The sequence below is a fragment of the Armigeres subalbatus genome, chromosome 3, assembly GCF_024139115.2.
Source record: "Armigeres subalbatus isolate Guangzhou_Male chromosome 3, GZ_Asu_2, whole genome shotgun sequence".
Lineage (NCBI taxonomy): Eukaryota > Metazoa > Arthropoda > Insecta > Diptera > Culicidae > Armigeres > Armigeres subalbatus.
The window spans coordinates 103,564,131-103,579,310 of record NC_085141.1 but is presented as its reverse complement, the minus strand read 5'-3'; the positions used below and the strand labels follow the sequence as shown (position 1 = coordinate 103,579,310).

At 45.3% G+C, this 15,180-nt stretch overlaps 2 protein-coding genes across 2 annotated transcripts in view; one reads left to right on the top strand and one right to left on the bottom strand.

Annotated features, from left to right (window-relative positions):
- Nucleotides 1-15,180, bottom strand: part of LOC134224766 (pyrokinin-1 receptor) — a 680,810-nt gene that overhangs the window by 632,875 nt on the left and 32,755 nt on the right. The window lies entirely within an intron of this gene.
- Nucleotides 8,333-9,638, top strand: LOC134221851 (uncharacterized). Its single transcript, XM_062701024.1, has 3 exons — nt 8,333-8,964; nt 9,052-9,206; nt 9,315-9,638. Exons 1-3 carry the CDS (start codon nt 8,448-8,450, stop codon nt 9,636-9,638), a joined length of 996 nt encoding a protein of 331 aa, XP_062557008.1. The 5' UTR covers nt 8,333-8,447.

The window sequence follows — 15,180 nt, the reverse complement described above, 5'->3', positions numbered from 1 at the left end:
TCTTGAAAGTCTGGATTAGCCGCTGGAATGAATGCTGACGTGGCTACTTTGGTAATGCCCTCTGTCTGCTGTTCTGATATATCCAGCCACTTCTGTACAAGCTCCCTAGAATCCGGAACACTTGAGGTCTCACTTGAACATCGACTGCCACATTGTGACATCTGCCTCACTAACTTCACCTTTTCTTCCAATGATTGCCTTTTTATAACCATTTGTTGCCTCCTATACTCCAATTCTCCAGCCATTTTACGCTCCAAGAACGACTTCTCCTCTGCTAGCTTCTTAGCCTCGAATGCTCTTTCTTTCTCTTTAAGCTCCTGTTCCTGCCTCAGCTGTAGGTCCTTCATTTCCTTCTCCGCTTCTAGCTCTGCTTCGCGAATTCGCTCTTGTTCCTCAAGGACTTTCATCTCCCTTGCAAGACGAGTGCGGGCACTAGATGTTATGCTTTTGTCTCCGGTCGTCTTCTTGGACTTTTTCGACGCCTTACTTCCTGCTGCAGACTTGCCCGGCTTCTTATGTTCCATTCCAGGAACCGCCAACGTAGATTGCCCGACTGACGCCACCTGAGCAGGTTCGAGAGCCAACAGGGGCTCACAGGTCGAACAATGCCATTGCTGATTGGTGACACTTGCATCAACGTTCGCGCATGAATAATGGGCCCACTTTTGACACGAATCACATGCAACCATATCATCATATGAATCCGGTCGATTGCAGGTGGTACAATTCCTTTTTATCTGTAGATTTGCTCCGCCTTCAGCCATAGCTCAATAATCCCGTAGAGGCAGTCTCTGGAGTACACTCGTATGAAAAATTCTAAAGGATGTTAACTGAAACTCCAATAGCAATCCGGTGTGGATACAGCTTTAGCTGAAATATATTTTCTTGTTAAATGAATTCATGATTATATATGATTACTTGCAATTTTTCAGTTTCTTTTGTTTACCCTTCAAGGTTATTTTTCATCCGTACTATTAGTTTTAGAGTAGATTCTAGATATAGATTTTAAGAAAACGTTTCAATGTTGAATGTATAACTACGGAGAAATATCCTACCTATATTCAGATAGATGTAGTTCAAACTCAAATTATTAGTCTAGATCGCAAATGAAATTATAATTCAAAAAGACTTCCAATCACGCTTTAACCACTCGTTTACGATAAACAATTTCCCTTATCATGCTCTTTGACGTCTACCCATACAAGTATATTCGATGTCCAACATGGCTACCTCGCGTTACGGCAATCCCGATGGTACTTTGCAACCACTTTCACCTAGGGGCACTCGTCGTCACAGACAGTATTGCAGCAGATACAGAACATCCTCCAGGTGACCTTGAAAGGGGATCGCTGGAATGCAACGCCAGGTTAACAGCGTCGCATTCGTGGCTGGAACAAGGTAGTGCTTCCCTGGAGGAAGGCCGAAACCCTCAACCAGAAAAGATACCCTGACAGCAGAAAAGAGTTGTTTTGCAAGGCGTCTTTCGGGCACGGAAGGACATTCGTGAACGGGCGTCTCAGGAATGAGACACATTACAGCAGTTAAAGTGCACCTTTCAGGTGAACAGAAATCGTGAAAGTGCAACGCCTGGTTACCAGCGTCGCGTTTGTGGCTTGAACAAGGTAGAGCTCCACCGGAGGAAGGTCGAAACCCTAAACCGGCAAAGATACCCCGACAGCAGGAAAAAGTTATGTTGCAGGCACGGAAAGATATCCGCGGGTGGACGGATGTACACTGTACGTGGATTTTCAGTGTGCTGAAATTAGTCGATGTACAGAAATCATGGTTAATGACAAGAATTTCCTCGGATGCCCATAATTTCGACCTCAGCAGAACAAACATCGCCATATTCATCTCCCATAATGAGCGTTGTGTCGTTTCTTCGACTGGCCTTTTGAATCGCATGAGGGCTGGCTATGTTAAACGCTGACCTGTTCCGGTATATGGCAACACCCGCTGCTCTCGTGCTGGATCGCTTCGACTGGGAGACGCAATTATATCCTGCTATTCCAGTTATGGTGCCATCATCCTGCCAGGTTTCGCTCAGTGCCAAAAGATCTCCAGTCATCAGTACATGGTCTGTACTAATGTCCAGAGCATGAGCACCCAGGGCCCTTGGTCTCCACGAACTGCAGTAACTCATCACTGATGGTGCACAAACGGTGATTCGACAGGCGTGTCATTTCCGTTCGAAGTTCCCGTATCTTCGGTGTGTCGCTACCCTTGGCATGATGAAACTTGAAGTTGTTCTTGGCGTTGGTCAGAAATAGACCATCAAGGGAGGACACTCTCGAGAGGCCAACATACACCAGCTGTTGCTCCTGTCCCTTCTCGTAATGGTACACAGTTTGCGGGAATGTTCCACCCTGCAATTTGTATACCGTTAAAGGAAAATTAAAGGGAATTGAACCCTTTCACATTTGACACTCCCGAGGGTTACGTTCACCGACCGTTTGCCTATTGGTGTCCAATCCTGCTGCAAGACACCTGGTTTTGAGTGTACGAGGGGCCTAGATTTCCCTCTCAAAATTCGTCCAGTAGCATCATTTTCAAATTTAAACCACAGCCGTGCGACTTGTTGTTCAGTATCATCATCGCTTCGCTCTATATACATTAGCTCGAAGATTGCACCGTTGAAAATTCCGTCTTCTACTTCGACGTTTGTTGTGATCATGTAAGGCATTCCAATGGTGAGACACAGCATGTAAGGCAATCCACCGGCTCCCACCACACTCATTTTGTGTATCTTGTTCCTAGCGCTTACGAGCTGCTCGTTAGTCCTGTCAAGCCCGTCCGTTTCTCTCAGTACATCGTTGTTGTGCTGTTCCACGTCGAGGTTACTGTGGCATCTCAATAACTATTACTACCTTGAGTTGGGTAACCGGCAGTGTGCGTGTAGTGTGTATGAAGAGCGAGAATAATAAACATATCGATAATGTTGAGCTGACAAGCGGTGTTTCTGCTATTCATAAATTCCTGGATATCACATTGGCGATCCTAGCCAGAATAAGGTAATTTATAATGTGTAACTGTTTAATCTTAACGACATAATATGTACTACGCTTGTTGAAGCGTAGACTAAGAGCGGTTGAGTCGGCGTAAAGGACCATGACCAACAATGCTCGAGTCGGGAAGAGCCCATGACCGAGTAGAGGATCAACGTTGAGTCGGTGAAGGACCATGACCAACGATCCCAAAGTTAAAGTCGTAGAGGGGAGGGCAACATTTGCAAGGTGTTGAGTCGGTTCTGGACCATGACCAACATGTGTGAAAAAAAAGCGACTTACAGTTTTAAGATTCGAGTTGCTATAAACGAAAGTGTTGAGTCGGTTCTGGACCATGGCCAACGTAGAAAAAAAGAGTCGGCGAAAGGCAACGACCGGGAAAAAATGAAGCAGTTGAGTCGGCTTCGGGCCATGACCAACGCGAATGAAAAAAAACAGTGTGGCTGGGCCCAAATGTTTCGCTGTTCTTATCACGTTCATTAAAAAGGGGTAAAAAAAAAAGAATTAAGCGACAATATAATTAATTCAAGTCACGGTTTACTGCTTTTCCAAATAGCGTGTATTCCCCCTTTTATAGGTCTTTTCACGAGACGTTTCAAATCAGCTGGTTTTTTCCGCCAGTTGTATGCATACATGAAATGACAGCTTCGGATTTTCACGAGCCGCTCAGCGGTTGTAAACATGTTCAGTCTCTGCAGTGTCACATGAAAAGGCCTATTGATATTCTCACGTCCGAATGTGTGAGTGGCATTAAAGGAAAACAAACACTCCTAGATGGTGCAACCCAGCGAAGCTTGGGTTAAAATGAGTACATTTCCATATATTTTGACTCCTTTGCAATCACTGTGATGACCCAATCAACTTTGAGGTTTATGAGCAGAAGGAAAACAAACCTAGGAACTTTTTTCAAATGGGCGTAATTGATTCTGACCTTGATTTTTGGAATGATGATTGTGCTGTTAACTCGAACTATTTTAGTCAACTAACGTACTCAACAGAAAGAATAGATTGCGATCTATCAGGTAGTAACGCCAGTTGCACGAAATATGCTGTATAAAGAGAGTAGGAGCCGTTTCAAATTTCAAGGTCAAATACAGTTACGCCTATTTGAAAAAAGTTCCTAGAAACATGTATTTACACATGCCGAATTGCACATTAGTGTGCGAGCGCTAAACGTCACTGATCTCAATTAACACACATTCATTAGCCGTTGCGAGTGACAAGTGAAATCGGAGACGTTTGTCTGTTGATAGTTCGTCTGCTCAGTTATAAGTTCGTGGCGGCCATGACAAAAAAAAAGCTAAAGTGAATGTCTTGTTGTAAATTGTGAATGAACAGTTCTTTGTTTTTAAATAAACTGAAAATATAATCGGAGTAAAGAAAATGAGCGGTCACTGGATTGAAAGCGACATTTCACCATCTTCGGATGATGAAGGGCACCAACAGTACGGAAAACATGAGGAAACAGATGGCGGAAAAAAGGAGTTGGAGCAGGTTCCCGGTGCTCACTATGCTGACGTCACGAAAAAAACTAAAAGCGGAGTGGCTTTCGGGGTCATGGCCCTTGACGCCGTTCGATGGATCTTTGCCGACACACAAGCGGAATGCGGAATGGGTACGATACCGTGACCAATTCGAGAGAATCGTATCATGTAAAGCTGCTGTTGATTCTGTTACAAAACTCACCGGTATGAAGATTTTCGCCGGTGATTATCTGCTAAACATAATGGATCAATCAATAAGCAAAAACTGCCGCTATGAAACGAACAGATCGAGCCACCGTAGACATGTTCTGTCAAAACAACACGAATAGAAATATGCGTATACAGTGTCGCCGTTGTTTCGATGCGGTGAGTGCGAAATGAGTTACCTTGATTGATCCATTGAAATTCAGGAAAAAGTTGTGGCGGAACAAACCGACGATATTTACTATGGTGGTGATGACATTAATAGATAATTATTACTTATTTGCTACCACAGGTACGGTTAGGTCTGTAGATAAATATTTCAATCAGACGTGTGACGCAATCAAGGAGCGAATGATTTTCCGTGAGATGCACATGAATGCTACAGAATCTTTTGTGGATTGGGTACTGATACTGGAGCTACAGGCCAAATTCTGTGAGTTCGGTGAAGGGCAGCGTCGAGAAGAATTCGTTCAGGCATTGTTGAGGAGATCCGTTCCTGTGATTGCCATAAAATTGTACGAGATGTCACACATCTGGGATAATGACATTGCCAAAATCATCGGTTACGGTAAGCATTTGGATTATATCCGGGCCGAAACGAAAGAAGCGAGCGATAAAACGAGGAACTACATGCCTTCATCAGAAGAAACAGAGAATGCCTCTGAGGAATCACGGTATAAGGTAGTTAATGCTCTACAGTCGCGGAAACATAAATGGCTGCCGGATCGTGTCGAGCCATTCCGCCGGAGTGAAGCTAGCCGCTTTAATCTTCGATCGCCAAACCCAAATATGCAATTACAGTCTGGTGATAGATGTGGTTCAAACTGCAATAAATGTGGGAGAATACATGGTCCAAGAAACTGTAAAGCGTTTCGGGCCAAGTGTTTCAACTGTGGCATATTTGGTCATTTTCTGAATATTGTCGATCACCTCGAGGCAGCCGAGCTAAACCAAGGACTATGAAACTGGAAAACTCAGCAAATAACGTCAATCAGCAAGCCAGCATGATTAACCAGGTATCTATTGACAACAACGAAATATAATTGTACATGAGTATGGGCACGTTTCTTTTATATGACAAATGATACCCTTCTTCTAAACAGAATAAAACACAAATAAACTATACAGTCAGTGTTACTTATTGGTAAATAATGGGGTGATTTATTTTTGTTTGTCGTTCACAGTTATTTACTGAGAAAGTCGTGCCTTCAAAAAATAAACGACCCAAGGTTCGTAGAATGCGTTATTGGATCCCAAAAGATTAGCTTTTTAATCGATTCAGGAGCCACCGTTAACACTATTACGGACTCTTGTTGGCAAGAGATCAAAAGAAGCTGCCGTACAGTTATTCAAGATGTTAAACTTTATCCCGAAGAAGTCCTACAAAGCTATGCTAACCAACAACCGCTTGACGTAAAGTGTTCCTTTATGGCATACGTTGGAGTTGTTGGAGGAATGAAGTCGATGCAGATTGCCAAGTTTTTTGTAATAAGCGGTACACAGTTATCTTTGCTGGGTTACGATACCGCGAGCAAGCTTAACTTGTTGCGAATTGGTCCACACGAAACCATTAACTCTGTTCTTGTAGATGAAAAGTCTGAGGTTTCCTTTCCATCGGCATTTCCCAAAATACCGCTAAATGCTGTAAACTTCAAAGTGAATGATTCGGTCACACCAAAGCAGATCATAAGGTACAATATTCCAAAAGCATTTGAGTCAGAAACGAACCAAAGGTTGAAAGCCATGGAAGCAAAAGGGATTATCGAGAGGGCTGATGGGGAGCATGACGTAATCTCGTTTGTGTCACCATTAGTGCTAGTTCCGAAAGGCTGTAAAGATTTCCGCATCGTCGTCGACTACCGAGCAGTGAATAGAGCCATCATTCGGGAGCCTTATCCAATGCCGTGTCTGGAGAAGGTTTGGACTGAAATTCCTAATGGAGGTGGAACACTTTTCTTCACTAAATTGGACCTTAAAGATGCCTATTATCACATCGAACTCCATGAGCAAGTGCGGCATTACACTACTTTTATGACAGCCAATGGTCTAATGCGCTTCACTAGGCTTCCGTTCGGATTGTCATGTGCTCCGGAGCTCTTCCAGCGTACGATGGAAAAGCTGTTAGTAAAATGCAAAAACGTTATCATTTATCTGGACGACATTTTGGTGTACGGCAGAACTTTGGATGAGTTGAGAAGATGTGTGACAGCCGTTAAAGAAGTACTCAGAAGCAACAACTTGACTGTCAATGAAGATAAGTCTGAGTATAATCAAACGAAAGTAGATTTTTTGGGTTTCACAATCGATGGTACTGGTATACTGCCCATGGAGAAGAAAATTTCAGATATTCAACTTTTTGAACGACCCAAGGACTGCTCTGAGTTACGTAGTTTTCTCGGAATGATGACGTTCATCAGCCCCTTTATTAAAAATTTCTCACATAAAACGAAACCTCTTCGCGATCTAATTACATCAGATTCTCGATTCAAATGGGAAGGTTGCCATCAAGAAGCTTTTGAAGATCTTAAATCAGCCGCTGAAAACTAATTGATAAAGAAAGGTTACTTTGATGAAAAGGACAAGCTCATTTTGTACACCGATGCATCGCCTTGGGGTTTAGGTGCTGTGTTAGTACAAGCGAAAGAGGACCGCGTAGACAGCCCACCTGAAAACCGAATAATTGCATGCGCATCGAAAAGCTTGACATGTGCGGAAAGCCGGTACCCACAGCTGCATCGAGAAGCACTAGCTATTGTGTGGGCTATGGAACGTTTCTCTTACTATTTGCTGGGACGAAAATTTATACTGCGATCAGACAACGAGGCTCTTCTGTTCATGACCAAAAAAGCTCACAAGGATGTTGGTAAACGAATATTGTCAAGAGCAGAAGGTTGGTTGTTACGAATGGATCATTTTCAATTCGAATTTGAACATGTGAAGGGAAAGGATAATATTGCCGATGCTGCATCGAGGATCGGCGCTAAAAGAGAAGATCAAGCATTTGAACAGGATAGTGAACCACATGAATTGTGTGCTGTGACAGCTGAAATAGGAGAAATTAGTCATCAATTGCTAGTTTTAACCAACGCGCAAGTGAGAGAGGAATTTACCAGGGACAATGAACTTCAGGAGGTCGTAAAATGGCTAGACGAGCCGGAAAGATGGCCCACCCAAATCGCCAAGTATCAACCTTTCCAGCAGGATCTATACATGCAAGATGGATTGCTAATGAAACGGGAAAAGATAGTCTTACCATTTACGCTACGCAGCCGAGCACTATCTCTGGCACATCGCAGTCATCCCGGAATGTCGACTATGAAGCATTTCTTAAGGCAAGGCATCTGGTGGTTAGGAATAGATCGTAAAATCGAAGATTTTGTTGCAAGTTGTCCAGAATGTCAGTTGGTTGTTAAAACGAGTAGGCCACTTCCTATCAAGATGACTGAGCTGCCCAAAAACCCTTGGGATTATGTATCTATGGACTTCGCTTCGGCATCAGACACTCACAACTGGAAAGCATTGGTTTTGACCGATAACTACTCTCGATTTTTGGTTGCTGTACCGATGGAGAGATCAGACACCGAAGCAGTTAAAAAGAGTACTCAAGAGAATTTTCAATACTTATTATATCCCAAAAACCCTTAAGTGTGATAATGGGCCCCCTTTTAATAGCTCAGAATTAAACGTGTGGTTGAAAAACGTTTGGGGTGTAAAGCTTATCCATAGTACGCCACTAAATCCTACAGAAAACGGAATGGTCGAAAGAAGTATGCAAGGCATAAATAAAATAACTGCCATCGTCAGTCTACGTAGAGATAACTGGAAGGAGGCTCTAGCGGATTATGTAGCGGCTTACAACTCGTGGCCACATCATGTCACGAAGATTCCACCTGCCGAACTCATGTTTGGAAGACCAATCAGAGGATTGCTTCCGGACATACGTACAGATCAACAACTAATGGATGATAGCGAACTGCGGGAACGTGATCAAGCGGCGAAATTCAATAGAAATATTCGGGAAGATATTCGACGAGGAGCCGGTAGTTCTGAAATAAGCATTGGAGATAAGGTACTAGTGTCTCGCCAGAAGCGTGATAAGGCCGATTCTGTTTACAAAAACGCATTGCACGAAGTAGTAAAAATAACAGGAGAAGGACGGGCAACTATTACAGACTTGACATCTAGCAAGACATTTGATCGAAATGTTAAGCATCTGAAGAGATTCAGAGAGAGAAGCCAAGAAAAGATGACAACTGGTAGAAACAAAAAGGGTAAAGTATAAAATTATTTAAAATGCAACAATTGTTTTCAATAATAGATAATCTTAATGTCATCACATTATTTTCATTTTTACTCAGAAACGCCAGGGGAAAATACACATTCGACAGGACAAAATTTAGATGGCTGTGGTTTGCAGGGAGAGGAGTCACCGATCGAAAACGTAATCTCATGCAGGGGTGAGACGGTTTCTAAGCGACGAGCGGCAAGAATAATTAAACGTCCACAACGATATGTAAATAATGTAGATTATTGTTAAGCTATGGATTCAACTCTTCTGTATGTAATTTGTATTCCAGTTCATTCAGGGGAGGATCCCTAGCAGCACATATGTTTCTTACAGGTTGCTGCAACTAATATGTTACCAGATTTAGTCACAATCAAGTTGCTACCATCGTTTTCGTCTAACTTGTGCTGCTCGGGATGTGGCATCTCAATAACTATTACTACCTTGAGTTGGGTAACCGGCAGTGTGCGTGTAGTGTGTATGAAGAGCGAGAATAATAAACATATCGATAATGTTGAGCTGACAAGCGGTGTTTCTGCTATTCATAAATTCCTGGATATCACAGTTACGATGGAAGAGACGTACGGCATTGGGTATATTTTCCTTGCACCATTGGACTTTGCGAAAGCGGCTTTCGATGAGCTTAGTTTGTTCATCTGACAAGCGATCACCATTTCCAATACTTGTGAGCACAGCTGAAAATTCCTCATCGCTTTGCCTCATGACCCTAACAAAGGGATGAAACTGTAGTGACTGCCAGAGAACAGCTCCATGCATAGAATTTGCAGGTGGTTTGAACACAAATCTTGCATTTACTGGAGGAAGCTGGCGAAAGTCTCCAACGAAAATGATGTCCATTCCTCCAAAAGCATCGTCATATTCGCTTCGGATGTCTTGTAGCCGCGCGTGAATTGCGTCCAGTATATTGGCGCCAATCATACTTACTTCATCGACTATGACAGCTCGAACGTGAGCAAATGCATTCCGATGCAGCTGGAGGGTAGTACTAGGAGGTAGTTCCTGAGGGAAACGATGGTGGAGCCCAAGGGAGTTTAGTCGGTATTACCGGTATGGTCGAGTCCGACACTCCAGTACACTTCCGTGTGGTAGTTTGGCAACTACAATGCACGTGTACTGGGTTAGTGTGTAAATGCATTCTCCCTTGTAAAAAAATCATAAGGGTTGTGTACAAGACACGACCGCCCGACGTAAACTACGTAAAACAGTTTGGTGAAATCAAGAATACATATTTGCAGCAGCTCTCTGCAATACGCGCTCGTTATTCTGCTACGAACAGCAACGTAATTCGGCTACGACGTCGTAGTTTGAACAAATTCGTCTCGCCTCAATCTTCCTATGTTTAAAATGGTGTCCATGTGAAGAATCGATTAATTCCCAATAATGCATATTTCGAATCACTATAAGGACCACACGACCCACGCCATGGGGGAGGTTCCTTATCAGTGCTGCCACCTGGAAAAGTTTAGAGAAAAAGTAGAACCATGGAAAATTGACATGGCATGATATAGAAAATGAGAATTAAAATGTCTCTAGAACATTATAGAAAATTTTTTGTCAAACAATTTTTAGTTTTTGGGGTTAGAAATTCAACAATCATTAACTGCTTATTCGACAAAAATTCAACAAGCATTAACTGCTTATTCGAAAAACAATATAAAAATCGATATATCATGTCTAATTTGTGTGCTTTTGAAATTCTAACCCCGTAAACAAAGATTTTTTTCGAGAAACGTCCTTAATTTTTGTTTTATAACAAAAATATACTTCATTTCCTATACCACACCGTATGAAATTTCAATGATTCTACTTTTTCTCTCGATGACAGCTGGTGGTCTTCTCCCCTATGGGGCCGTACACTTATTACGTAAGCATTTTTTCTGGGTTTTTCGACCCCCCCTCCCCTCATGTAAGATTTTTTCCACACAAAATATTTTTTATTTATATGGCGCGTAAGATATTGACAGACCCCCTCTCCCCCCATAAGTGCTTACGTAATATGTGTACGGCCCCTATAGGCTGGAATAACAAAGCCAAATAAGAATCTTGAAAGAATTAAACTTGACTGCCACTGAATCCATTCATGCGAATACATATTTGTAGCATCTCCCTCCGACGCGCGCTCGTTATTCTGCTACGGACGCCAGGCAACTTTATGGCGTCTCCAAGCGGTTAATTTGCACTTTGAAAAAAGTTCGCATCGCCTCAATCTTCCTTTGTATAGAATGGAAGCCCTGAGAAGAACCGATTTTTCCAATATCCCATATGTATTTTGGAATAAAATTTGCTCAGCAACTCCGCCGATAATAAATTTTTGATAACCTAGATTGGAACATGCGCCCTAAGCGCTTATTGGTCCGAGTGCAAGCAACGGACCCTAAACTTTTCTTTACACTCACCAAAGCGTTCATGTAAGGTTTTTATCCCGGCCAGACGGTGGACCTCGGATGTTCTTGTCCTGGGTGTTGAGGATCATCCTCAGGAATTTGTTTTGGACCCGTTGAAGTTTGAGGTGGTGGGTTTTAGCGCAGCTCTCCCAGACCGGCATGCCATATTCGATCACAGGATGATTTGCTTGTAGACAGCAAGCTTATTTTTCAGGGACCATGACGACTGGCGGTTGATTAAAGGGTACAGTAGTTTCAACAAAACGTTACACTTTGTCACCGTTTTGTCAACCTGTTGCCTGAAAATAAGCTTGCTGTCGAGGGTCAAGCCAGGTAGTCGGCCTCATTGGCCCATTCCACAGTCGTGCCATTGAGGATGATTTTACAGTCCCCAGGCGGAACAAGTTTAGGGGATTTGGAGTGGGGGGAAATGATGACCTGGGTCTCGCCGTGTTGATACAGATCTTCCAACTGGTGAGGTACTCTGTCAGGGCATCCAGGCCTCGTTGGAGTTTTGCCACTAGCGCTCTACCGTTGAAGACGATGAAGGTAATTGTTAATGGTTTTCACTAGGTAGCTGGGAAGATTGTAGCGTTGTAGTTTGTACTCCAGGCCATCAGGCCATACATTGTCAAATGCCTTCTCGACATCGAGTAAGGCCATGGCGGATGTTTTAAAGACAAACTTGTTCCGTCTGAGGACGTTGGTAACTCGAGTCAGTTGGTGTACAGTTGGCCGACCGCGTCGGAAACCAAACTGTTCCTCGAGCAAGATGTTGAGATTTTCTGCAGGCTCAAGTAATCGGTGATGAATAACTTTTTCGAATAGCTTGGATAACCCTAAGAGAAGGCTGATGGGACGATAACTGCTGGGGGAGGAAGGATCCTTCCCAGGCTTCCGGATGGGGATGACTATCGCTGACTTCCAGGACGATGGGAAGTAGCTGAGCCGGAGACACGGATTAAAGATCAGCGAGAAGTGCTCAAAGAACGGAGCACTCATGTGTTTGAGCTCGAGATTCAGGATGCTTTCGAAGCCTGGGGCCTTCATGTTCTTCGATGATTTGATATAGGCCGTCAATTCGCCAACTGAGATCTCCAACTCCTCAGAGAAGTCGTTGGGAATCAAATGGATGTTGTTAGCATGCTCGTTGACGGCTGCTTCGTGTGGACTGACGATGTTCTGCCCAAGATTGTGTGAGCTGACGAAGTGACGACATATTTCAGCGACCTTCTCTGCAGGAGTTATCAAGCGATCCTTAGAGCCATTATTGTCTAGTGGGATTAAAGGTGGAATGGTCCGAGGCTTGGATTTTAGTATTTTGGTCATTTTCCAGAACGGCTCAGCATAATCTGGGAGAGTGCGGATCTTATTTGAGAAATCGTTATTTTTGAGGTCCACCATTCTAGCCTAGATAATTCTAGTGATTCGATTGCAGCGTTCCTTAAGCTCAGGCAGTCCAGTACGCTGGAACTGCCTGCGAGTGACATTCCGCAATCAAATCAAATCTTTGGTGAGTCTATCGATGTTTAAGGAGTTGCTTACCTGCGAGCCGTCGGTACATGTTGCTCCCGGGCCGCCGTGATCGCCTCCTCAATAACGCAAAGCTGGCGGTCGATACTTTCCGGCGTCTCCGGACGCACCTCGTAATCGACGGTGTTTTATCGACGCACTGCTGGAACCGCTGCCAGTTCACTCGGTGGTAGTTCCGCCGTAACTGCAGGTACCGATTTACCGAGGAGCCCAGTTCCGCCACCACCGTGATCCGAACTGAGCTCGTGGTAGACAACCGGCTGCGAGACGTGGTCACTCAGGTTTGTTATGTAGAGGTCGAGGATTGCGTGTACACTGGACCGACTAAGTGGGGGATCCGGGCTCAAGATCGTGTAGTGGCCTTCCTCCATGTCGTTGCTCCAGATGGTGCCGTTTCGATTACCGCGACTATTGCCTCAGGTTTGGTGTTTGGCATTCAAGTCGCCGGCAATGATATACTGGCCTTGCCTCCGCGTCAGCTTGACGATGTCCCTCCGAAGGGCAGCCGATGATCCATCGCCGGCTTTGGCTTGCGTTGGACAGTACGCCGCGATGAGCGCGATTGTGCCGACCGAAGTGGTGATTTCGACACCGATGGCCTCGATGACACTGAGCTGGAAGCTTGGAAGCAGACGACAGTTGATGTTGTAGCGAAGAGCGATGACCACACCACCTCCCCTGGTCGGCCGGTCGAGTCGCACGATACGGAAGTCCGGGATGTTGATGTTCACCTCCGGTTTTAGGTGCGTTTCGGTGATGAACGCCACGTCTATTTCCTTCTCCTCAAGGAAATCCTTCAGCTCAATTATTTTGCTCTTGAGCGAGCAAGCGTTCCAGTTGACCAGGCCCACCCTAGCAGCCATTTTCAATGATGAACATGCCAAGAGTGAAGACCTGGTCGAAGCGGGTTTTGCAGCCGCGCAGCCGAGTGGCGAGCTGCGCGAAGATCGGCATCAGTTGCTCCGGAGTGTACAGCGGAGCAGATTCTTCCAGTGGGCGGCTTCGTTCTCCGACTGCCGACGGAGCCCAGTAGGAGAGTGTGGGGGCCATTCGCTGGTGGATGGTGCTGACGATGCTGGAGCTTGGACCGATGCAGCTGCCGCTGTCAGTCGCTTGTACGGCTGTAGCGGTGGGAGTATTGGAATCACACGACGGGGAGCCGGGATGGCTGGAAAGTTCACCTCGTTGATTACAGGAACACGGTTCTTCTTCGGAATGGTCCTGATGGAAGCCTTCTTCCGGATTTCCAGGAACTCGGCTCGCTTTGGGCAGCCCTTTGTGGTGGCCCGATGCTTGTCGCCACAGTTGGCGCACTTGGGATCGGCCACCTCCATTTTGTCGCACTCATCAGTCAGATGGGGTTCGCCACACTTGTTGCAGCGCGGCTTTATGCGGCAGTTCCTGGTGCCGTGCCCGAAATTGAATCAGTTGGTGCACTGCGTGACGTCGCGGTGCACTGGCCGATATCGCTCCCAGTCAACGACGGTGTAATTTATAACGCCGACCAGCTTCAGGTCCTTCCACGTGGTGGAGCCGTGCTCCAGGTAGACCAGGTATAGCTGGTCGCGATATCTCCTCGTCTTGTCGTGACGAGCGATCTTGTGCACAGCCACCGGTTTCAATCCGCAACTTTCGACCTCAGCTTTTAACTCCTCTTCCTTCATGTCGTGGAGTCCTCGCAGCAAAGCCTTTAGCGGCTTCGTGCCGGGGTGGTCATGAGTGTAGTACTCATACTTGTGGACCTCGAGGAACTCCACGACGGATTGATGATGGTCCTTGTTTGCTGGCATTACTTTCAAGCCCTCGCTGCAGAGCCGAAAAGTACATTTCAGCCCTTTAGCGATCAGCTGGCGAATTTTTGGGCGCAATTCCGTTGGATCGCCCTTGACAAGCACGGGCGGCCACTTCTCCTTTCGCTCCGGTTGCATCAGCGGCAGCTGTGATTGCTGCTTCTTCCTCTTTTTCGGTGGATTGCCGGCGTCATCAAGCGGCAACGGCGAGAACACGTTGCTCTGCAAAAGCTGCTTGGAGGGGTTACCCGCGCCTCCAAGAGCAGTGCACTTAGGTACTTTTCCAGCGACCGAATCGGCCACCGAGTCTCCCATGACGGGTCCGGGAGAAAATAACGCCAACGTGACGAAGCGAAAACGTAAACAGCGAACGAACGAGAAAAAACACTTGGACAAAATGCGCGAGCAAAAAACACGTCCGTACGTGCTGCTGTCTCGAACTGGAATGAGAAGCAGTGGATCAAAAGGCCCGAA